We start from the raw sequence: 26,423 nt of genomic DNA on the forward strand, positions 1-26,423 counted from the left end.
AAACTAAAGTCGTAAGAGTCGTGAAATCGGCAGAACAAATGCCTGGGTACCTTCAAGGAATGCAAACACAGGCACGGCTGTCTGCGCATGTTCAGAGAAAATCGGCGCACGACCGAGGATTCATCGACGAACATCCTGCTTCAGACGTTCCCTTCTTGGGCAGTAACACATTGCGACGGCAAATAGGTGAAATGGAAGCATGATTTATAAACATATACTATCTACAGGAATGGCCAAGATGGCTCAACACACCCAATGACCTGGGCATCGTCGTCTTCCTCCTTAGTACAACGAGGTGGCTCGTAACATCTAACCTTCTAGGCGGGCGGAGCGCCGTCTCGGTGCAAATTGCACAAGGAGGAGGCGGTAGAAAAAGATGGCTTCAACGGTGATGCGTACAGAACGTCACTAGATGACATGGTAGATGGTCACAAACTGTCCAGTGACACGATTTCATAGCTCACGCCACCAAGTTGCCGTAAAACCTTGCAAGGTCTGGTACAAAGTGACAAAAGCTTTTCAGAAAGACCTACACAACGAATAGAGCGCAGAAAAGTGCAAGAGATCTTGCACAAAAGCAGAGATGGCGGTAGTTGTGGTCCTAGCAGTCCTTCTGAAGTAACTGCGAGTCAGATGATTGCTCGTGAGCGATCTGACCGGCCAGGTGGGCTCGTCCGGCAGCATTGCCGCCATACACGGTGTGACGACAGCAGGCAGTAACAGCAGGCGGCCAAGCAGGAGGTAGAATAGAGAAAAACCGGTGGTGTCGTGACGGGATTACCTGTACTGTAAAGTGTTGTCCCAGTACTGATGATTGTGAGCCACGTATATCGCCATCATATAGGTTAAGGTGCAGTTCAGCCTGTCGGTGAGCCCGTTCGTCTGCTGGTCGCGTGCAGTAGTGAACTTGCCCTAGACAGAACAGGATCGAAGGAAGTCATCGGCAACTTTGAACAAGTAGTAGCGGCCTCGGTCTTCGGGCAGTTGGCTAGGGGCACCATGACGAAGAGTATCGTCACGAAGTAACAAATCAGCGACGTCAGTGGCGCAACTAGTAGACAAAGCTCGGGTGATAGCACACCATGCAGCACAGTCGGTTGCAACTGCGACCCACTTCTTCCCTTAAGTAGACGTAGGGAAAGGGCCGAGAAGGTCGAGACCGATGCGGTAGAACGGCTGCTTGGATATATCAATGGACTGTAGAAGGTCTGCAGGCAACTCCGCGCGCTGTTTACGTCACTCGCAAAGGTCCGCGCACCGACGTAGCGTCGAACTGATTGGTACAGACCAGTACAGAAAAACCTGCACCACATGCGACGGTACGTGCGGGATGCCACAAGGTAGCGAGAAGTTGGGGCATCGTGCACTTCTCCCCAAGCGCGAAGTTGCTTGCGGAGAACAAGCAGAATTTCCGGGCTGTAGGGAGTGGTACTACGACGGTAAACATGGTCGTAAAGCTCAGGCAGAGCTATGGGTCGGGCTGACGAGTGTGCAGGTGGCCGATTATAGACCGCAATGTGTCGTCACTTTTCTGCTCAGCGTGGATGTTGGCCAGATCTGAAACGACCATGATGAAGTCATCTGTATCACTCTCGTCGCTGTCGGGAGGGTCGACAGGATAGCGTGATAAACAGTGAGAATCTTGGTGCATTCCGCCAAATTTGTACAAACCGCCAAATGCGTGCTCCTGTAACCGCAAAGCCCATCAAGCAAGCTTTCCTGTAGGCTTCTTCAGTGACGAGAGCGAGCAAAGGGCGTAGTGATCCGTAACGATAGAAACTGTAGGGGGAATTTTGCCCCAGCTGAGACTAAAACGAGGCATTCGCGCTCAGTTATCGAAAAATTGCGCTGAGACGGCCAGAGAATGTGGCTGACGTAGGCAATGATACGGTCCTGCTCGTTCTGCCGTCGGGCGAGGACTGCACCTACGTCGTGGCCATTGGCGTTGGTGCGAACTTCTGTAGGGGCCGAAGGGTCAAATTGCGTCAAAATTGGCAGTGATGTAGGTAAACTGACCATGGTGGTGAATGGGTAGCTTGCTCATGACCCCAATAAAAAGAGACGTCCTTCTTTAGTAAGTCAGAAAGTGGCCGGGCAAAACCGAAAAGAATTTTTGACAAAGCGGTGGAAGAGCGCAAGCCGACAAAACTCCGGATATATCTGACTGAGGGAGGATCAGGAAAGTCTTGGACGGCATGCACCTTGTTGGGGTCAGGTTGGACACCACTAGCATTAACAAAGTGACCAAGAATGGTGATGTGACGCCGAGCAAAACGACACTTAAAGGAGTTAGCTTGCAGGCGAGCGCGGCGAAACACATCGAGAATAGCCGACAAGTGGGTTAGGTGGATCTCAAATATAGGCGAAAAGACAACCACATCATCTCGATAACGAAGACAAGTAGACCACCTTTAGACCCTAAGGGAAGAATCCATCATTCGCTCGAAGGTTGCGGGAGCATTGCACAATCCAAAAGGCAAAAACTTGAACTGGTAAAGTCGATCAGGAGTGACGAACGCAGTCTTGTCGGTGTCCATGGCATCAACGGTAATCTGCCAGTATGCGGACCACAGGTCAATGGAAGAAAAGTACAGTGTGTACGTGGAGGCAGTCTAACGCGTCATCGATTAGGGGCAGTGGGTATACGTCCTTGCGCGAAATGTTGTTCAAGTGTCGGTAGTCAACACGAAAGCGCCAGCTGCCGTCTTTCTTTTTGAGTAGCCCCACAGGGGAAGCCCATGGACTGGAGAAGGTTCGATAATGCCTTTTGTGAAGAAAGGCACTCGTTCACTAGGAAAGAAATTGGCCTCCCTGGTGCAGTACACGTCCACCCCCTCCCGAATGAATCCAACAACTAATCCATGGCCCTTAGTCCGCAGCAGCTGCGGAAAACCTGACCAACGTGGCGGTCAAACCTGTAACGTAGCAGAGAGGGCTAAGAATCTCTCAGTCCGGACAGGCTGCCAATGTAAACTGACCCTGTCAACCTTTAATGCCCGAACTCCGTCGAGTGAGGCTAGCTTAGCAGGACTCGTTGAGGAACTATCAGACATCCGTTAGGATATCATTGGCCTTAGCGAGATTAAAAGAACTGGTGAGGCTTATACAGTGCTTACTAACGGCCATGTCCTCTGCTATAGAGGTCTCCCAGATAAGAAGCAATACGGGGTATGATTCCTAATCCATAAGGACATAGCGGGTAACATTGATGAATTCTGCAGCATTAATGAGAGGGTAGGAGAAGTTGTAATGAAACTTAATAAGAGGTATATATTAAAGGCAGTTCAAGCCAACCCTCCAGCGTCCAGTCACGATGATGACGAAGTAGATCAAATTTATGAAGTTCTTGAATTAGCGATGAGAAAAGGGCAAACACAGTATTCTGCAGTAATGGGCGACTTCAATGCAAAAGTGGGGAAAAGGCAGGCTGGTGAATAAGCAATTCGCAACTACGGCGTCGATTCATAGAATGCTAGAGGAGACATGTTGATAGAATTCGCAGAAAGAATAAGCTTCCAATAATGAATGCCTTCTTCAGGAAGCGTAGCAACTGAAAGTGGATCTTGAAAAGCCCGAATGGTGAAACAAGAAACGGAATTGATTTCGTACTTTCTGCCGATCCCGGCATAGTGCAGGATATAGAAGTGATAGGTAGGGTAAAGCACAGTGATTGTAGATTTGTGAGGGCTAGGATTCACCTCAATTTGAAGAGAGAAAGAGTAAAATTGGTCAACAAGAAAGAGGAAACAGTAAGGAAGCAGGAAGGGTAAAAGCAGAGAAATTCAGGCTGGTACTTGCCAACATATATGCTGCCTTAGAACAAAGAGATGAACATGACATATAGGTAATGCATGAAACCTTAGCTAGACCGGTTTCCCACACAGCAATTGAAGTAGGCGGCAAGGCAGCAATGCAACCAGTAGGCAAGCTCTCCCAAGTAACAAAGGATCTAATAAAGAAACGACAAAGAATGAAAGCGTCCAACTCAAGAGATCAGAGAAAACTGATAAGCAAGGAGAAAATAAGTGATATTCAAAAGTATAACGTGAGAAAGACAGAAGTTGTAAATAATTGACGCAGCCTGAAATCAGTGCGAAGGAAACTTGGCATAGGACAAACAAAGATGTATGCTCTGAAATATAAGCCGGGTAATATCATGAGCAATCTCGATGGTATAGTTAAAGCAGCGGAAGAATTCTATAATGACCTTTACAGTACCCAAAGCAGCCACGCTACCTCCATTCGAAGCAGTAATGAACACGTTGCAGACTCCTCCTATGAGAAGCTATGAGGTCAGAAGGGTCTTGCAAGACATGAAACGGGGAAAATCGGAAGGACAAGATGGAATGACAGTAGATATAATCAAAGATGGAGGAGACATAAAGCTTGATAAACTGGCAGCTCTCTATACGAAGTGCTTATCGCCTGCAAGGGTCCCATAAAACTGGAAAAAGGCAAACATTATAATAATCCACAGAAAGGGAGAAATTAAAGAATTGAAAAACTTTAGGCACATTAGCTTACTCCCAGTAATAAATAAAGTATTCACCAAAATAATCTCGTATAGAATAAGGGCAATACTAGATTTTAGTCAACCAAGGGAACAGGCTGGCTTCAGGAAGGGATACTCTACAATGAATCACATCCATGTCATTAATAAGATAATCGAGAAATCCGCCGAGCCCAATGAACATCTTATATGGCTTTCATAGATTACAAGAAGGCATTTGATTCATTAGAGATACCAGCAGTCGTAGAGGCATTGCGTAATCAAAGGGTACAGACCACTTACATAAATACCGTGGAAAATATCTACAGAGACGCCACAGCCACCTCATTTCTACGCAAGAAAAGTAGGAAGATACCTATAAAGAAAAGCGTCACACAAGCAGACGCAACCACTCCGATGCTATTCACTGCGTACTTGGAATAATTATCCGAGCTATTAAACTGCGAAAGCTTAGGGGTAAGGATGGACGGCAAATATCTCAGTAACCTTTGATTTGCCGATGACATTGTTCTATTCAGAAACACTGCAGACGAGTTGGAACAAATGATAGAGGACCTTAACAGAGAGACAGCGTAAGAGTGGGGTTGAAGATTAATATGCAGAAGGCAAAGATGATGATGATGAATAGTCCGGCAAGTGAACGAGAGCTTAGGATCGCTAGTCAGCCTCTCGAGGCGGTGCAGGAGTACGTTTACCTAGGTCAATTATTCACAGGGAAGCCTGATTATGAGAAGGAAATTCATAGAAGAATAAAAATGGGTTCGATCGCATGCGGGAGACATTGGTAACTCCTTACTGGAAACTTGCCATTATCACTGAAAAGGAAGGTGTACAATCAGTGCATTTTACCGGTGCGGACATATGGGGCTGGGACTTGGAGAATGAAAAACAAGCTTGAGAACAAGTTAAGGACCGCGCGAAGAGCGATAGACCGAAGAATGCTAGGCATTGTGTTAAGAGACAAAGAGAGCGGTTTGGATCAGAGAGATCAGAGAGCAAGCTGGTATAGTCGATATTCTAATTGACATTATGACAATCACAACAGCTGAAGTGGCAGTGTGTGGGCACTACCATCATTCGGGTCAACACGTTTCCATACAAGTCAAGTCAAGTACGGTAGAAGCGGTGTGTTGTACAGCCGCGTCTGCGGAGAAGGTTCACAGACGTGGAAGTTGTCACGTAAGCGATATAAATTCCACACATATGCCGAGATACCGAGGCAAGTACAACTAGCTCATCTTTCTTCGTGGAAACCCAGAAATCTCGAAATGACATCGCTGATCAACGACGGTACGAAGCCGTGGTCGGTAAAGCAGACATAAGCGCTCTCATCGGTTTCGATCAAATGTGAGTTGTGATGACGGGTGAATTCACTGGATACACAGAAATAAGAGATTTATTGCTACGAACTCCACGCTACGGTGGATGTTTCAAGGCTAGACCCCCTACATGTGATCGGATATAAGAACTGCGTGCATAATAGTCCGCGTACTCAATACGAATGTACAAGAGAACGATGACTTCATCACCCCTTGTCGGGAAGTTGAGAACGTGGAAATATGACACCGTCGGCAGTGAGAGCAAGCTCTGCCCAGCAATGAAGTAATTTGAATAAACCATCACACTTCTGGCCGGAGAAACGAAGCGACGTTGCCATGATATATTATATTATTACATTATTATTTTGTGGCATGACCACGGTTCCTCTTTAATCTGCGTTCCATTACTTTTGACGGAAAATCTCTGAAAATGAACAAGCAAAGCAGAAGCGTGCGCAATCAAGATTTGATGAACTAACGAGAGGTCTGACTAATAAATGCTACAAAATAGGTAAACATGGCGGAAAGAGGAAGATAAATTAAAGACGGAAAGAGCGCAAGAAAGCAAAAGAAATGTATTAGCAAGTGACCCCTTCTCAATGATGGCTTAGGCGTAGTTCAAGAGCTTAAGAACTGCAAACTATTGCTCACTAAGCATGGGAACCGTTGTTTGGTATGCTGAGCCAATGCGAAATTTTTAGTCACACTCACTGACGTTCCGCGCCTAGCACTGCTCGTTGAAGTAAGGTAGTAGTTGTACAACCAACAATCAAGTACCATGTTTGCTACAGTAACACTTATGAAACACGTAATTTTATTTATAGCTGATTATTATTTCAATAGCTCGTCACAGGGACACAAAAACATGCTTCTGAATAGGGAAGCCTAGCAAGCAAGCATGTAGCACGAAAAATCTTCGGTAAACTTAACAACACCAATGTCATTGTAATTGTGACCGACTTTAGTATGCGACTATCTTATTACACGATGATCCAAGGAGTTATAAGCTTTCGAGACACTCGCCACAAAACTAAGCACAGCATACGCTTACAAGAATGTGATCACCGTTTTCCTTCTATTTTCTACTGAATAGGAGAACAGTACTACCAACTTTGATTAAACCTCGGTACTTTTATCGCTCTCAATATTGAATGGCTTGACCTAGAATAGCGTCTAAGATTTATCATGCTTCCCGTGTTCTGGAAGCTAACATTAATTTATTTTACGTAAAGAAATCCGTTTTCGCCGGTGACTCCGAGCAGCCGGCACCAGAGAAATTGGTGCGCAGCCATTTTCTGTTCCTTTTCTACCGGGACAGCTTCTTGTTTTTGGAAAAAAATATTGCTTTACTCGTAATAATAACGCATTTTAGTGCGTACACATCATTATGACGGGGTGAGCATCCGTGCTTTTGAGTCTTCATTTGATAGACCGTCGACGTGAATGGTGTCGAAAAAATTTTGACCGATAGTGAAGGTCTTTTCTCTTGTTCATGCCCGCAAAAGCTTAACCAGTGTGTACACTTCATTCTGAGGTGGGGAGTTGTCGCTGTTTTAGAAACGTCCGTGGAATATTGCTGAAGTGGGCGTGGTCCCCAAAACTGGCCAATGGTGGAAAACTAATCGCTGAAATTGGATACTGAATGATTGAAGTACCTTTCCCTTGTAGAGTCTCTGCTAGCTGAACCTGATTGTGCTTTCGAAGAAAACAAGAGCGCCCACCAAATTTTTTGTATGTCTTAGTGTCCGCGCCTCTTCTAAAACGCGTCGAAAAGGAAATCACCCATAAAGTGACCAACGCAGACTCTCCATATTGTTCCAAGTAGTTAAGGGGCTCTTCTTGAACCACTTTTTTGTTATCGCGACTTCTGTATGACAAGTATAAAATGCTCGCATAATATTCATTTCTGAACGCACTGCGTAACTGTGCGCAAATCTAATTCAAGAATTATTCCAGGACTGAAGATATTGACATTGACGTGGAATATAAAGGAGGTTACACCACGATGACCCTGGTGCCCGCCGCACAACGTAAGCATCTCTCATTGACACGCTGCAAGCTATCATTTATGCACTTTTATTTCTTTTGTGGTGTAGTTGGCACATACAAGATACTGTAGGGAAAAAAGCTCTAGAATTTTCCATTTGCGTTTTGCGACATAAACTGCTCAGAGTGTTCGCAATGTGTTATGCCAGCCCTATAGCCAAGGGCAATAGTCGAACACACACTGCACTCGTGCTTTATTCGCAGTGCATATTCAACTTAACGTGTACAAAAGTGTTGTATTCCAATATGATATCACAAGAAAAGCGCAACGTCAAACAGTAGAGAAAGGCCATGCGTGGCGCGACGAGGAAATTTATTCATAACATACGAGGATGCCAAACAAAAAGACAAGAATGGTACCACAGGATTTTTGTACATAGAGAGTTCAAACGACGAGAATAAAGACAGAAAAATAAAATTCACCGGCAATCACGATGGTCCCTATCGTGAAATTTGAGCGCTGCTCAATCGAACGCCCGCGCCACCGCTGACGCGATCGTACCCGCATGGAATGCAAATGCATCGTGGACCCGCCGCACTCCAAGATTCATCGCGCGTCAGGTCGCACATCGAACCGGACACGGCGCTGTTCGACTTGAGTGATGAGCGCCTTGGTAAATGTGTGTTTGTCCATGATGAATGCTGGGGGCGTTGTGTGTTTGCCCATTGGATTATCGATTTCGGTTGCCGCAGATCGGCTGAGCCACCGAAAAAGAAACTGGCTGTCGGCGCCTGTTCTCTCGCTGGTACCCAAAGTGCTCAGTCAATGAGCACTTCAGCAGCAGCCGAAATGGACATTTACACTAGATGTACATTTACCGTATAACCCCTCCCCCCCTGCCGGATCGCTACAGTGAAAATAGAATAGTCTGATTGGTAAACTCGCACGTTGAAACACTTGCAGCGTGTGGCCTCCCAAAGCGAAGAAGCGCACCCCTGCCGCCGCCCGGAGCGCCCGCGGAGGATCTCCACGGAGATGCTAAACCCTTCAATTTCCAAAAGTAGCGCTAACCACTTTCCTTCTCCTCCACTCCACTCCCGCGCTCGCGCGGCCTAAAGCCCCTTAAACTCCGTAAAGTAACGACCCTCTCCTCCTCGTTTCTGCTGTGTTTCACGCTCCCTCCTCGACCGTGGCGCCGCCTACACCGCTCGAGCGTAGCATATGAGATAACACCACGGAGGAAGGAAACTCGGGAGAAGCCCTGACGTCATCATTTGTGAAGCTAAAGTGAAGCCGGAAGTTGGCGTTCCTCATGGCGTTGCTCCGCCTTACGGACCAGCTCTTCTCTGATGTTTACATTTCTCGCGAAACCATGCCGCGCTGCGCGCAACCAGGCTGCTCGGACGTGCGCGCTCAACAGCAGTACTAAACAATCGCCATGTCTCATTGCATTGCCGTTGCCGAAGTCATGGTAAAAGAAGTTCACAATGAACTTCGCTAAATTGGGCCGTAAGGTCGAATCGGCTGCTGTTACCGACGTTTATGAAAACAAGCATTCCTTATAAGACCAGCGAACTAGTTCTTATCAGCCGCAGGTACCGGCCGTTGCCCAGTGCTTGCGTGTGTTTAAAAGAAGGTCACCTATCGCTGCCTTCTACTTGCTTTTCTCTGCTTAGGCATGCCGGGGCACTCCGACGAACTTGCGAGGTAGCCGTCTGGCGATACGAAAAAAATGTACGCATTCTCACTGCGCTGCAAGAACCCACTGGAGACACCTACGATACACCAGTCCATTTGCGATCCAGCTGGAGTTTATGAGCACAAACAAATTCTAGCTTGAGGAATCGTCGTGCTTTATTGAACAAAATTCGCTTGGCCGCGCATCACTATAACAGCGCGCCGGCGAGGAGGCAGAACTTCATCTATATTGACTCCGCGTTTAGATTCATTGACTGCGGCGTGAGGTACCTTCTTACCACGGTAAGTGAAGCATCACGGAACCAAAGTTTTGCGATATCCGGCTCACGGTGCAGAACAGTACGCGCCAAAACCGGCCAACGTGCAACCATGGTACAGCCGTTTGATGTGTTCTTAGGCGTACGTTCTGTGGAGCCTTGCCGACTCTTGCAGCGCATCCGCTAACCTTCACTTTCCTGCGCTTCTCACGCGCACAGAGACGATATGCCAGCGGTAGGGAGGATTCATTCCTTAAGTCAAAGCTGCCACTTCTATCCCACTTTCGATGACGAAGCCTCGGCTGGCAAGCGCACGGTGCCCAGGGCAGCAAAATGCACATATTCTGCATAACGCTCTATCAGCGCGTATATTGAGGTACACCTGTGCATGTGTGCATGAACCTCGAACGCTTTGTGCTTAAAAGACTTCGTGCTGTCACGAGTACTGCGAGGAACAAGCAACAGTTAAGCAACATGTGTTTTAATATGCACAAAAAAGCAAGTTGCTACTGGACACGAATTATGCATTCATAACGTACGTCTACGTGTTGCAAATGCACCATATGTGCTGTCAAAGGCAGGAATCACTCACCTGTAAGGCGTTCATTGTACAGATTCTGAAACGCATCGGTTTCGGCCTGCGATGGCATGTTAGCAAGAACCCGCCGAAGAGGGCAATATTTCCCGCGGATATTCCTTCGTCCATTGCCATTGTCGTGGCGCGGTAGATTGGGTACAGCGTTGCATGCGCTTTCATTTCACGAACTTTGGTTCCTTCTGTTCCACCTGGCCACAGCAGCATGCTGGAGAGCACCGGTTCAGATAACGCAGCGCAACGAAACAAGGAGACCAATGCAAACCTGCCCGCACGGCGCCTTTGTCATGGTGCGTAACCTACGGAGCTCCACGTGTGAAGAACCAAAACAAAGCCGCCATTATCGCCCGAAAGGCGTGGGCGCTACGGCAAAGGAATAAAAAATCAGCTAAAAAGAGGAGAACCTACTACGTCACTTCCTCCACACTTTTCTCCTAGCGAGCGGAGGGGGTAGGGCCTCTCCTCAGTTTCGTTTCTCCATGGATAACACAGAATATGATAACACTCCTCGCCACTCCGTAGACGCTTCTCAAACGAAAATGGCGCTCAAGCACGACTGCAAACAAACGAAGCCCGCGTGAGAGCCCACGTGATGCTATTAGGCCAATACCGACGCGGTATTGGCCTCGGCTATAGCGCGCGAGGAGGCGGCGGCATTCTTCAAAACTTTAAGAAGTTCAAGAGGTTTTAGCGCGGCCTCGACAGTGGCTTATGCTGGTCCTGCCGTAGCAGACGAAGGCTAATGCACTACCGGAGGGAACCCGCGGAAAAGTTCGTTCGAGCACTGCGGAGCAGTTCTTGAGGCGAGATTTTCCTTCGTCAGTCGGTAACTGGCCTTAATAATGTCGCCTTAGAATTGCGCAAAAAAAGTAGAGAAGGGGACATTTATTTAAGGCGTAAAGCGCACGCGCGTTGAGAGTTCGTGTTGCTCAAACAGGACCCATGCACATGGTGTGCTCACACACGGACGTAGTTGCCTCAGTTTCAGGTATTGACTGCGTGAAAGTATGTGTAGGTGCTTTCGTACGTTCACTTACATACCTCCAGTATACTTCTGTTCGGCCGGTGCGTGAGAGATTCCAACTGGCTGGGGCCAGCAATGCCTAGCAGCAGGGTCGCTTCTTCCCTGCGCCTTTTACAGACGTGTGCAGCCCATGCACGGGTTGTGGCAGTCATGAGGAAAGTTTTCACACGAAGACAGCATTGATAAGTTGAACAATGTACCAGCACATGAAATAGCTTTATTTATTAATTTGTTACGGCGCATGTGATGGGAATTTGATAGCAAGAACGAACTTAATGACACAACTGGACACAGGTTCCGGAAATAGTTACCCCCTCCTCGTTAGCACCAGTAGCACTTTTTTGAAGTGCTAATTTCCCATCTGTATACTACGTGCGTCTGTATTGTTGGGCGGTGTAAATTTTCGCAGGGAAGCAGTGTTGTTTTAACGGGAACACTCAAGGCACACAAGACAGAGTGAAAGAAAAACTTGATTCTTGGTTTTACGTGCCGAAACCGCCATCTGATTATAAGGCACACCGTATTGGGGGACTCCGGAATAATTTTGACCAGATCGGGTTTTTTAACGTGCCTCCAATGCACGGAACACCGTTGTATTTGCATATCGCCCCCATCGAAATACGGCCGACGCGTCCGCGAGTTGATTTTACGACCTCCCGTGATCAACATCTACGCGTACCTTTGTCGCACTGGCCGGGAATTGCAGCCGGAGCGCGCTGCAAAGAAAAGGTATGCAAAAGCGCGTCGGGTGCTTCCGCATGACACAGATTGGCAAATGGTGGAACGGAAGAGGCTGGGGCGACAGGACGCCTGGCGGAGGAAACGCCGGCGAAAGCGAGCATCTCCACATTATGCGTTCCAAGTTTACATTTGCAACACACTGTGCACATTTCAATGATATGTTGTAGTCCGGGTCGATTCGGCTCCCACACCGAAGACTGGTGTACAAATTCGTCTGTAGCAAGCGGAGAGTGACTGGCTGCGCCCTGTCAAATCCCTTGTTTGGAAGCGAGAACTCTCTACCTCTTTAATAGAAGTGCTTGGCGCGCTCCTTATATGTCTGAAGGTGATCTTTAAGAGCCTTAGGAGGAGACGAGGGGGTCCGCAGCGGAGCCCGGCTGGCAAGTCCTCGCGCGGCCCTACGAGCGGATTCATTAATGTTCCCCTGACCAGCCACGAAATCGCCCATATGATCTGGGAACCAAACAATAGAGTGGTGACTAATGAATCTGCCTTCGAGCAACTTGGAAACGTTCATATATACCACTCCCCTGGCAAAGGCACGAGCAGCTGCCCTCGTATCACTATAGATTACCGAGGGCTGTGGATCTAGCAGAGCGAGTGTAATTGCAATTTGTTCGGCCACCTTCGGATTCTTAGTGTAAAGAGAGAGTGCTCGTTCGTGGACGTCATTACGGCTAACGGAAAAGCTGCGCCACTGACCTCCTGGAGAGTCTTTACGAAGACAGCATCGTAGCAGCCTCGGCAAGAACAGCCAGGCGTGGGCGAGCCCTCTCGCTTGGTTAAAGACGGAGTGGATGTTTCTGGGAAAAGGACGAACCACAATCACGCCCCTGCAGATTTCCGTGCTAACATGTCTGACGTTACCCTTTTCGCGTTCAGCAAACATTCCCAGGGACCAGCATCTCCCTGCCTGCTCTGGTGCCTGACAACTGGACGACCTGCGGTGGGCACTGAGGCTCAGCAATTTCAGCAACAGCGTTGCGTACTCATAGTTTCGAAACGAGCTCGATGAATGAGTTTAAAGGTAGCCTCAGGGCTATCTTGAATACTTCTACGGATAGTGTTATCGAGGCGTTTCTCTTCTCTTTTCTTCCAATCGAGCTTAGCCGCAACAAAAGTGATATGACAAAGGATGAAAGCGCGAATGCGCCTAATGGCACATTTCTCGGCCATGCTTCTATTTCTATTGAAAATGTATGGAAACATATGTAGAGCATTCTCCAATTTGCCAGTTATCTTTTGTATTGTTACGGGGATGTTGGGAGTATGGAAGATTATATTTACAATATATATATAAAATGAGTCTGAGTAGTTAGGATGGCTGACCAACATCAACCCGCAGCAGCCAGTGTCTCGCGATCTTCTTCTTCCTCTTTTTATTCCTCCTTCCGTAACAGGACCCCCGAAGGGTGAAGAGCCGTCGTGGCGCATGGTAGGCGAAGAACTCCAAGCGAAGTATGGCTTCAGTCGCGAAACGTGCATGACGTCAAGAGGCGGCGGTCTTGAGAATGGATCAAACTGTAACGGCGCCGTCTCGTAATTGACGTCGCTAATTCGACGTAGGACTTCGTAAGGCCCTGTGTAGTAAGAGAGAAGCTTCTAGGTGAGGCCGACCCGACGACATGGTGACCAAAGAAGAAATATGATGCTGCTATCCCCCATGTAATTGTTGGGAACAATCTTAACACCAATAAATTCAAGATTACTTTTTACGTGGGGAGCTCATGTCTCGACATAAGGAATCTTCCTGTTTACCATAATGGCGACACCCCTGGCTCTAGCTCCTCCAAGAGACTCCAACCTGTAGCCCGCGAAGTAAAGGTCGATCGTCAGTGTTTCTTGGAGCATAAACGCGTGTGGTTTCTCAGCCTCCGATTTAATTAACTACAGGAGGGCATAATTTTTAGGACTGATTCCCGTGTATTTCCATTGCCAATCATTTTCAGTGATCGCAGCTAAATAAAGTTGAACAGCCGGGAAGCTGGTATCCGCCCCAATCCAGTGTGCTTGAAGTGCCCTCGCACAATTGTTCAACATGTGGCGCGTCATCGGGAGAGCGCCGTTCGGCCCACTCGACCATTGTCTAGTACACTCTAGTTTAGTGCGTCCTAAGCACGAAAGGCTGATGTAGTGGCGTCTACAAATTGAAATGTGAACTGCACACCACGGTGACATTTAGACGGCAGGGCTTTGTGGGCGTGACCCACTCCGCCGTCGCCTTCGCAGTGCAAGGCATTGAAGAAGGAACGGCTGCACAGCGGAGGCCGAGTTTGATCAGCAATAACTCCGGTTCTGCTGAACGCGTTGAAGCACTCTTTGCGGAAAAAGATTTCTTAAATAACCTATTTTCCCATGAAATGCCTTTATCCACTTAAATAAAAAACGGTTGAGGCCCCGTTTAGGCGCATTGTAGCTCACGACAGTTCTCGAATTTTATCAGTTTGACCGTAAATTCCAGGAACCACTGCAACATATTCATCTATAGCTGTCAATCTTGAACGGTCTTCTGAGATGCAAAATATTCGATGCACAGTCATGCTTACGCCCCCGTACTGCTGCATAATTGATTTGTTCTGTGGGAAACCGTCCGTCATGTATAAATCAAAACAAACATTGCTGTCTGACGGTTGTGCATGACTTACAGCGACCATCTGCTCTACCCACACTAGGCTGCTCAAATTTAACATTTGCATGTAATCTCGCACTCCTGATAACCTTTCTTCATCCACCCGGCCATATTTGCCGAGAAGTACGCCTCAATAAAAAGAACAAGTATTGCGTCAGCAAATGAAAATTTATGGTAGTGAGCGATTCACGACGCTGCATGTGGAAAGAGGATAGCGGCGATATCTGTTCCTACGTTGACTAAAGGCACAAATAACGCTGCTGTTATTACGAAGAAGCGTTGGTTACTGAATGTCCCATGCCTTTGGGAACACGTGCTTTCCAAGCCCAGTAATGTACGTCTCTTTCGATCGTCTTTCAGAAATGTGTAATAAATCAACGGAACGTAAAAATTATAGCAACTTGAATGTCACGTTATTTCTAATGGTAACAGGTTTAATTTTCTTCCACAACACACCCCAATTCTAGATATCAGCCTTAAATAGTGCCTAGTGCGCCCGTTTAATGCCATGAATTTATTAGAACCAGCAGTATCGCAAGCTTAACGCTGGTTTGTGGCCACATGAGATCACAGTCACGTCGCGCTGAACTGACAGATTTTTCCAATGTGCGGAGCATTTGTTGGCGCTTGTTAGACACGTCCACACCCAAGAAATTATATCGCTCCATAAGATTTTTCTCATTTTCAGCAAGCGATGTACAGGACTCATATGACCCTGAATTCGACCTACTTGGTAAATATTGGATTTTAGCTGTGGACGACGACTGTCTTCTTGTTGCTTTTGCCTCGGACACAAATGGTAAGTTCGCATAGACGCGCTTGAGCTTGAATGTCACGTGTTTATTCGCTCATTACCGTGATGCGTTTATGTTGGCGTTTCGTTTTACTGGATTATCGCTATTACCTAGTTGTCACAGAAAAGAAGGACGCGCCTACAATATTGAAAATTTCCTAAACGATGTTTTGAACCATACAACGATAGACACTTTTTTTGAAGTCGATAGTTATTTTGTATATATTAGAATACACGCGATAAACAGCGATTTTTCTATCATGTGCGAGGAAGCATGTGTATATGGCAGACACACTTAATTCCTGAGAATAGATTCGACAACCATTGTCTGTGCGCGCCATTATCGTTGAAATTACAGTGTCACTTTATACAAAACTTCACTGACACTTTCAGCAGTGCCGAATTGTTCACCGTAACACAGAATGTGAAAGTTCACGGATGCGTTTAATTATTGAGCGCCCGTTATCACCGGTAAGCTGTGGGCCATAACCATGGTGCAGCTGCCTGCGTCAAGGTCCACTAGATTGAATACCATGCTGTTTATAAACACTACAATACAACGTTGCTGGCCAGAAAATACACAGTCATGCTGATCCATATCACCCCTCTATCCCACGCCCATTTCAATGCAGGATGCTCCCTCCCGCAGGTCACACACACTCGTATCCTAGTATGCGTCTGGTGCGTACCATTAAACTTTACTACAGCAGAGGGACTGATGATTTGTCAGCTGAAAGGGTGACGGGGCGGCTACGCTCCCACATATTCTTAACAGATAACTACAACTGCGTGCCAGTGTTTACTTCAGTGTGCATGAAATCGCAGAATTAGAAACTTAGAGTTTGGAAAAGCTGAGTGGCGGTCCTACGAAAAATTTAGAAATAGCCCCGTGTTGGGCGTTCACTACTCTTTGTTTCCGGAGCAAGCACTGGCGGCGGTCGCTTTCAAATCCTTTCCCGGACTAGCGGACAGTGTGCCACCATTTACTGAGACAGTGAAAATAGAAAGTGTAAGCACAAACTGTAAATGAACTTCGAATTCTGTCACGAGGCCTTTGCTTTTCTCCTGAAACACGCGGATACGGTGATTTCAAACTGGGTAAGGATTTAGGCAAATTTTCATACAACATGCGCCTGCGGAAACATTTACACGATAGCCCATCTAACTCTCACACGCATCTAGTTGTACGCCTCCTGATGACCGTTGGACACCTCCCGCCCAAGTTGACTAATACCCGACATGTATGCTGCCAACTGCGACCGTCCAACTTGAAATCCCAAAGCTTGGAAAGCTATAACCTTCTGCAACCAAATATTTTATTAGTAGAATGGAAACCTATCATGTCATTGGCTAAAAGCACTAATATTGTCATAAAATCCGCAGGCAAAAATTGTGCCGTAGCAATCATAGGCAAAACTAATTATGCAAGCGAAGCCCCCAGCGAGCCTAAATAAACCGCTTTATATAATCTCCTAGAATCTGATGCTACTACAGATTCTGGAGCGATTGCCGAAGTTACTATGAAAGGCTTAGTAAAAGCTAAACTATTAGGCGATATTGCTGTAAGTTCACTCGCCCGACGTAGTTGTATTTTATGCACTATATTGTGCATAAAATACACAACGAAACCTGTCCAGAACGCCACGGTGTTTTGGACATTGGCACTGTCACTAAGCGAATTTCGTGTTCCGCTAGTGTAGTAATCAGCCACATTTAACCTATATTCCGCCTACCTTAAAGTACAAACCATCTTTTGTTGGGCATCATTGGCCTATGATACAAGATAATTCCTTGCTCGTGACTTTAAATTTGTTTCCACGATCTACAAACATGTCCCATAGTGGTTGCCTACGACCAGCTATTCAAGCATATGACAAATCGTGTGTTGAAAAACGTCTTGGAAGAGACACACTGGTTACATTACTGAAATTAATATTGCGACCTTATATTTGAACTTAATTATTTGTACATCGCAAAATAATGTCGCAAATTAGTCGCAAAATGATGGGCACTTGCATTGGTCTTAATTATGCCTGTCATTTTATGTATGTTCTCAAAAGTGATTTAATAAGCAGTTGCGCACTCAAACACTTTTATTATATGTGATTTAAACATGGCATTTCTACAAGGAGGCCTCATGCTGAAGGTGAACTTATTTTATGCTGCATAAAGGTTGATTTTTTTCTGCATGAATTCTCTCATTCTGCGATTAACTTTCTGGACGTTGTAGGTTCTTTATCTAGCAACAAACTATCCACTTAACTGTACAGAAAACCCACCGGACAGAGCTCATTACATTCACTTTCAAAGTTCTAATGCACAACACTGAACACCTGTATACCACAAAGTAAGGCGCTCCGTTTTAATTAGGCTTTGCATGAAACAGCCATACAATTACGAAAACTTTGGGCATTTACGCCAAGCTTTCATCCAACGGGGATTTTCATGTGAGAGTATTTATTATGCCATCAAAAAAGTCGATTCACTTAATCGCATGGAATTGTTACGAAGAAAAGAGCAAAAAGCTATTGTGCGTTCAAAAACAGTTACCTTTTTTTAACCCACAAGTATCGGTTTCAATTGTTTGGTCAAACCATAAAGAATAGCTTCAACATTACAAATTAGGGTATCGCGTTTTACGTGCCAAAACTGCTTTGTGATTATGAGGCACGCCGTAGGGGAGCACTCCGGAAATTTCGACCGCCTGGAGTTCTTTAACGTGCACCTAAATTAAAGTACAAGGGTGTTTTCGCATTTAGACCCCATCCAAATGCGGCCGCCGTGGCCGGGATTCAATCCCGCAACCTCGTGCTTAGCAGCCCACCACCATAGGCACTAAGCAACCACGGCGGGCAACTTCAACATAATAGCGCAGCGTGGTTGCCTTAAATGAATATTCCCAAACTCTAATCGGGCCTTCATCAGATTGTCTCGTAATCTCCATAATATTTTACAGTTGTCAGAAGCAAATAACTCTGCGGCTAGGTACTGTCTGTCTTGCAAGACAGCACGATGCAAGGTTTGTGCACGCATGTCGACATCATGTGCTGTCAAACTGACTGCCTCTAATCTCTACATCACAATTAAACGAAATTTCACATGCAAAGCTCACAACTTCACCTATATTTTTTAATGTTCCATAGAAATTATAGCACATAGAACAAACACTCAATCCCTTCATATACTGCTTGACAAGCATAATTGCAGTTCTCCTACTCCTACTATAGTGCCGCTATCAAAACTCGTGCATCTATCAGGCCAAGATAGCTGATATAATGGAGTACAATATGGGTAGAATTAAACATGCTCTCAGGAATGGAGGAAACCTAAAAGCAGTGAAGAAAAGAGCGCTACGAAGACGCCGACTAAAAGAGGATCATGTAGGACGGACGAGGCTCTACTTCCAACTTAATGTATTTTGAAGAAACAGGATTTTAAATAGGGACCACCTGGAATGGCCCATTTTGACATCACGACCTCCCTATCTCATTAGAAGAGCTGTCTATTTTCCTCTATTAGTCCGCGTCTTCGTAGCGTTCTTTTCTTCAAGTATGCTAAACCAACTCGCCCATATCAAGCTTCTGCTGCACTGAAGAAACAAGGAATAGGCAAGAATCAGATGTATGCGTTAAGAGAAAAAGCCGGCAATATCATTACTGATATGGATGAGATAGTTGAAGTGGCTGAGTAGTTCTATAGAAACTTATGCAATATCACTGGCACCGACGACGATAATGGAAGAGAAGATAGTCTAGAGGAATTTGACATCCCACAAGTAACGCCGCAAAAATTAAAGAAAGCCTTGGGAGCTATACAAAAGGGGAAGGCAGTTGGGTAGGATCAGGTAACAGCAGATTTGTTGAAGGATGCTAGGGAGACTGTTTTGAAAAAACGGACCACCCTGTTGATGCAATGCCTCATGGCCTCGAGCGTACCGGAATCTTGGAAGAACGCCAACCTAATACTAATCCATAAGAAAGGGGACTCCACAAACATGAAAAATTATAGACCGAACCGCTTACTGTCCGTTGCCTCAAAAGTATTTACTAAAGCAACCGCAAATAGAATCAGCAACACCTCAGAGTTTTGTCAGACAAAGGACCAGGTTGGATTTCGTAAAGCCTCCTCAACAATAGATCATATTCACACTATCAATCAGGTGATAGTCCTTACCAGCCCTTATATATATATATATATATATATATATATATATATATATATATATATATATATATATGTATATATATATATATATATATATACAGCTTTCATTGATTACGAGAAAGCGTTTGATTCAGTCGAAACCTCAGCAGTCACGGAGGCATTACGAAATCAGGGTGCAGCCGAGCCTTACGTAAAAATACTGAAAGATATCTGTAGCGGCTCCACAGCCACCGCGATACCTCGATAGAGAAAGCAACAAGAGCATAATAAAGAACGGCGTTAGGCACGGAGATGCGATCTCTCTAATGCTATTCACAGCATGTTTACAGGAGGTATTCAGAAACCTGGATTGGGAAGAATTAGGGATAAGAGTTAATGACGAATACCTTAGTAACTTGCGAATCGCTGATGATATTGCCTTGCTTAGTAACTCAGGGGACCAAATGTAATACATGTGCACTGACCTGGAGAGGCAAAGTAGAAGGTTTGGTCTAAAAATAATCTGCAGAAAACTAAATTAATGATTAACAGTCTCGGAAGAGAACAGCAGTTTACGATAGGTGGCGCGGGACTGGAAGTGGTAAGGGAATACATTCACTTAGGACAGGTAGTGATAGCGGATGCGGATCATGACACTGAAATAATCAGAAGAATAGGAATGGGCTGGTGTGCGTTTGGCAGGCATTCTCAGATCACGAACAGCAGGTTGCCATTATCCCTCAAGAGAAAAGTGTATAATACTGTGTCTTACGAGTACTCGCCTACGGGGCGGAAACCTGGAGGCTTACGAAAAGGGTTCTACTTAAATTGAGGGCGACGCAACGAGCCATGGAAAGAAGGATGATGGGTGTAACGTTAAGGGATAAGAAAAGAGCAGATTGGGTGAGGGAACCAACGCGAGTTAATGACATCTTATTTAAAATTAAGAAAAAGAAATGGAGCATGAGCAGGAAATGTAATGAGGACGGAAGATAACCGATGGCCATTAGGGTTACGGACTGCAGGGGGCGGCAGAAAGTTAGGTGGACGGATGAGATAAAGAAGCTTGCAGGGACAACATAGCGACGATTAGCACTTGACCGGAGTAGTTGGAGATGTATGGGAGAGGCCTTTGCCCTTCAGTGGGCGTAACCAGGCTGATGATGATGATGATATCTCACAAGGTTCTTTGCTTTTCAACGACTTACCCAACAGAGTTGCCCCTTGCACTCACCCCGAGAAGTTTCGCACAATGCCTAAAACACGCTAAACATAAGTGGATCACGCATTGAGGGCAAACAACACACCGCCTATTTTATCTGTTTATTCGCTGTGTTAATTTTGTTACGATTACTACTGTATATTTACCCAATTTTAAACTTACAATTTATGTCGACTGTACGCAGTTCTATATTACTGCGCATCTTGTTCTCACGTTCTGCTCATCTTTCTGTATTTTTGTGTTCTGATGTTATTGTGGAAACTGGAGTATAACTTCTAAAGGAGCCCTCCCCGGCCCCCCTCCCTTATGTAGTTAAACATTAAATTTGGGTTTTTTACGTCCCAATACAGTATATGATTATTTGTATGCGAGAAGTCGGGCACTGACGAATAATTTCGACCACCTCGGTTTCGCTACCGTGCGCCTAACGTACGGTACAGGGGCGCCTTTTGCATTTCGCCCCATCGAAACGCCGCCGCCTCGTTCGGGATTCGATCCACCGCGACGTACTTCGCGGCACAACTTCGAAGTCGCTACGCCTCCCCAACGGGGATGGGGGCGAAATGCGAAAACACCCCTGTGCTAAGATTTAGGTGCACGTTAAAGAACCCCAGGTGGTCAAAATTTCCGGAGTCTCCACTACGGCGTGCCTCATAATCAGGAAGTGGTTTTGGCACGTAAAACCCCAAATATTATTATTATTATCCCCAACGGGTTCCCCTTGTCCCCTTAAAGGCCTGCGGACCGTAATGTCAAAAACATGAAATTAATAAAATGAATTAAGGAGGAGTCTGACGCAACAAACCTTGTGAAAAAAAAATGTAAAGAGTCGCACACATAGGCAATACCAATAAATGATGTTCGATAGGCGCCCGTAACTCCCCCCCCCCCCTCCTTCTTCTGCGGCCTGCACCATGATTTCTCGAAGGCAGGTTTTAGCTAGCTCTAATCCAGAAGCGCAAATGGAGACTGATAAATATATATTAGGCAGAGTGTTTTAAAAAGGAACAAAACATTTGCAAACTGATATAACACAAGACGACTGCGTTCGCACTGTGCCAACTTATGTCATTTGAACGAACACTTTTACTACGAAAATAAATTTGAAGGTTTGCCTTGCTGGGTGCACTCAAAAGCCTTTCTAAGCAGTTAAATGCGACAGCAAGAAGTGCACCTTTTAGATTCTCAGTCAATACAGGTTTTACCCATTTTGACCAATTAAGCGTGAAGGCCACATATGGTGTTTCACCTAACTTCAGTCAAACATTAGAAATATGAAAATGCCTCATAAGTGACAGCACCATGGCGATGTTTGCCGTCGCTTCGAGATACTCAGATAACTTTTCACATTCCATCTAATTACGTAATTAGTCTTCCTTATTCAATCAGTTTCTCAAATATTAGGCTTAGATGAAAAATATTAATGATAAAATTGTAGCGAAACACTAAACTCCATATACAGCTTTCTTCTACCCGATACGTGCTAGGTAGAAGTGTTTTTCCGAGCATAAAAGACGCCTGCAAATACGAGCGAAGTGCCTCTAGCTTCCTGTCGTGGGATTCTTTTGCACTTAGAAAACACGTGTATGTAGAAAGTACTGAGAAACAGACGGCTGTATAGGGGGCACTTCATGTTATTGTACAACTTTATAACTGGCACTGTTTATCTAATAATAATTGAGAAGTTGATTATATAATTAAGGCTAATTGTTTAAGTAGGTGGAGGGCGAAAATATTCTGAGCATCTCCAAGCGACGGCAAACAAAATTACCTTTGTTCGGCACAGCATTGTGGCGTTCGCGTATTTTTAAAGTTTGGCTCAAGTTACGTGAAACACCTTGTAGTTTAAACAATACATCACGTGTTTAACATAATAATTGTAATTAGGTGGGCACAGTGAATTTCAATGTCGCCAAAAGGCCTATCTATTGAAGTTTCGTGTGTTGCGCAGAAGATTATCGTACGTCGTTACCATATTGAGAATGTATCCTTCTAATCATTGATCATTTTACACTTTGATTTCAGGAAAGTTAAAGTGCATATTATGGTCTGTCGAAGGTGACCAAGACAAAAACGAGACAAATTGCTTTCTCTACCTTAATTCTTGGTGCCCGGATATGTACGATGTCTGGGACCATAATGCACCGTGCTCGGAATATGATAAGAAAATGAAAAGACAAGAAGAGCTGGCTCTGCAGGAAAAACTTCGTGAAAGCGGATAAACATTTGGGACGGTCGATTACCCTGATTGCGCGGTAACTGTCCTTGCAGCCACATCATTGTGTTCACATAAAAGTATATATATATATATATTCGTTGGCCGTAGATAACCCATATACGTCATATCACTATTGACAACATTGTTCACGCCACATTCCATGCTGCTCAAGTCATGTTTTTTCTTGGTTCAAGATCCGCACTAGGCTTCAGTGCCAATCGCTCTGTGCGCGCCATCAAGCAATTCTCAGGCCTTGCGTGCGTGGCGTTACTTGCTTTATGTTTCAATAAATTACCACGCTGTGCGTGTGCACTTGTGAGTGCAGCAAAACAATATCCTTGATACTAAGACTAATTGCTGTGCACGTTATTTCTAAAGACCACGTATATGATGCCGTCACAAACATTAATAGATTATATGCAATCTATTATGACATAGGAAGGTAAAATTAATAACTTCGGTAGTGAGTGAGTGAAGTAACTTTATTTCGGTCCAGAGAAGACGCAGGGGAGACCCCGCGCCACCCGGCTAGTCCCACGTAGGGACCGCCAAGCGGAGCCTGACGGCCCGGTCGCGGGCACTCTGGTGGGCCAGGGTTTGGTTGTTGACTTCGGGGCTGCCCAAGAGCGCAGCCCACCTACCGTCGCTGAAGGAGGAGCCGATGGCTTCACACTCCCACAACACGTGGTCTGTTGCCTTTAGTCCACAGGCAGGGTAGTCCGCACTGGGATATTTTTCAGGGTATATGGCATGAAAAACCACGGGCTTGTAAAAGTCGAAGGGTAACTGCCCGCGCCCTGCATAAGGCGGGGAGCGGGAGAGGGTACCCTTACAAAAATGACTTTAGACTGTCTATAGAAAGTCTATAGACTTTTTATAGACGACCTTGCCTTTCTATACATTTGGACTTTTGTTGATACAAAGTCTATAGACTGTCTATAGACAAAAGTCGATGAAGTTTCTATTTCTTTTTGTCTGTTCGCAGTCTATAGACAGTCTATAGGAAAAAGTCGCTATGGTGTTCGTTTCTTTTTTGTCTACGTTCCCACAACAGACACCTATAGACAGAAGTCGATACTGTCTCTATTTATTTTTCTCTATCATTTGTCTATAGGCTTTCTGTAGACAAAAGTCGATAAGATTTCTATTTCTTTTTGTGTATTCGCTGTTTATAGACAGTATAGAAAAAAGTCAATAAGGTGTTTGTTTCTTTTTTGTCTACTGCCCCTCTAACGACTACCTAAAAACAAAAGTCGATACAGTCTCTAATTATTGTTGTTCATTCTTCGTCTTTAGACTGTCTATAGAGGAGAGTCGATAAGGTGTATATTTCGTCTTGTCTATTCCCACTCTACGTAGTTTTTCAAACTCGCACATGCATACATTCACACACACACACACACACACACACACACACACACACACACACACACACACACACACACACACACACACACACACACACACACACACACACACACACATATATATATATATATATATATATATATATATATTGCTGCGCGACCGGCCGCTCGAGTCACATTGCGTGTAATCGCAGGCTTCTTCGCGCTCGGAAAAACACTTCTATAGAGCACGCGTTGAACAGAAAACTGTATCGGGAGTTTCTAATGTTGCTTTAGAATTTTACCATTGAGAATTTTAATTTAATTAATATAATTGACAACTCAATTAACACTAATTACCTAATCAGCGGAATGCAAAAAATTAATTTGAGTGCCTCCAAGCAATGGTAAACAACATTGCCTTGGTTCTCTCCAGCTACATAGCATTTGCATATCTTAAAACCTGGCTCAAATTAAGTGAAACACCCCGTATACTTCTTCGGAATTCGAATTATTTTCCACGGTTTCGTATATCATCGCCGGTGAAGGCCATAGGGTGGGACGTCACCAATGGTCATGTTAACTTGCGCGAACAGCCCGTATACCAATTGTGGTAAGGCGTAAGATGAAGCATAAAACAGCCGATACTGTAAAATTCTTATTGCTTCAGGTTACAAGGCGTCTATAGATTGACAATAGACAAACATCGTTAATCTGGGCCCAACCCGTTTACGCTGTAACGAAGCACCTGTAGGTACCTGTGCATAATACGGAGCTGCGTTTGATATAAGCCACTGAAGTTGTATACAACTGAGATTGCTGTAGAGACTAATTGTATACTTTAGTATACATATAGTGTATACTTCCGCATTTGTTGACCACATGATATGATCTGCGTAGTCGCTCTCGGCAATCCCAAGACAGTCTTCACAGTTGTCATAGCATCACTTTTGCGGCAGTAGAATAAAGAAAGCAAAACGCCGATCCATTTATGATAATAGATGTTATGAACGCCAATTTCAGCTACGAGTGGATTCCAAACAGGCACCAAGCTAACAGCGCAGAGACTCGGAATGTTTGTAACTGACAACGCGGACTTTGTGAGTGTGCGATGGACCCATGTCGCGCATGTGGTGTGCGCGTTGTGCGTCGTCCGATTCTCAGATATACTTTTCACGTTGTCTTCATATCTCGGGTGCATCACAAACATCCGGCGGTTTTTTGTTGACTGATATTGACGCGTGTACATGTTGACCTTTCCCGGGTGACCATGTTTCACCGCTTATCAAACGCTATCGCACAGCGAAGCTCGCGCCTGCATGCACAGGATGTTTCTGCAATTTTATCGATGCTTCTATCCGCTGTCTGTTAGCGCCGAACCTTGTGGTATCTGATTTCATCGCGTGACGCGAATGGCATAGAACATTGTGGAAGACACGCGGGTCCCAGCGATTAGTGTGGAACATTCGACAACTGCTGTTTAAAAGCCGACGCGTGCGGCCCGCTGATCAGATTTTCGACGATCGCCAACCGTGTTCGCCCCTATCGTTGTGCTATAAGTGTAGCCTGTTTTTGTGGGCGCAGGTTCGCCCAACAAAAGCTAGTTTTGTCTTTCACAGTATTGCTACTGTGTTCTTCAACGCCACCACCACGTGACAATATCCCGCATTATAAACTGATCAAAGTTTCTCATTCACTTGAAATATGTGCCAAATTCTCTGAGCCCACCTAGTATTTTGCCGGCGGTATTGCTGCGCAGCAACGTATATGAGTACCTCATTGCCGTACTTATTGCTTTGAACTAACATTGGAGCGGCAAATTAGCACTAACGTACGTGCGGGCATCACATTTGGTGGTACGCTGGAAGATATGCTACAAGTGCGCTGTATAACTCATCGTCGCTGGCGATAATGCGTCTGAAAGGCCCTGTAACGGTCTTT

General features: G+C 45.4%; 1 protein-coding gene across 2 annotated transcripts in view; it reads left to right on the top strand.

Annotated features, from left to right (window-relative positions):
• Positions 1-26,423, top strand: part of LOC142591029 (uncharacterized) — an 83,117-nt gene that overhangs the window by 52,527 nt on the left and 4,167 nt on the right. Inside the window, exons 9-11 of one of the 2 annotated variants that reach the window (XM_075703405.1) lie at positions 7,786-7,859; positions 15,449-15,559; positions 22,944-23,173. In XM_075703405.1, the coding sequence (XP_075559520.1) occupies positions 7,786-7,859; positions 15,449-15,559; positions 22,944-23,140 (382 nt within the window). In that variant the 3' untranslated portion in view covers positions 23,141-23,173. The remainder of the gene's footprint in view (positions 1-7,785; positions 7,860-15,448; positions 15,560-22,943; positions 23,174-26,423) is intronic. The other variant, XM_075703406.1, reaches the window with a different exon arrangement.

This window comes from Dermacentor variabilis, chromosome 8 (genome assembly GCF_050947875.1).
Source record: "Dermacentor variabilis isolate Ectoservices chromosome 8, ASM5094787v1, whole genome shotgun sequence".
Taxonomy (NCBI): Eukaryota; Metazoa; Arthropoda; class Arachnida; order Ixodida; family Ixodidae; genus Dermacentor; species Dermacentor variabilis.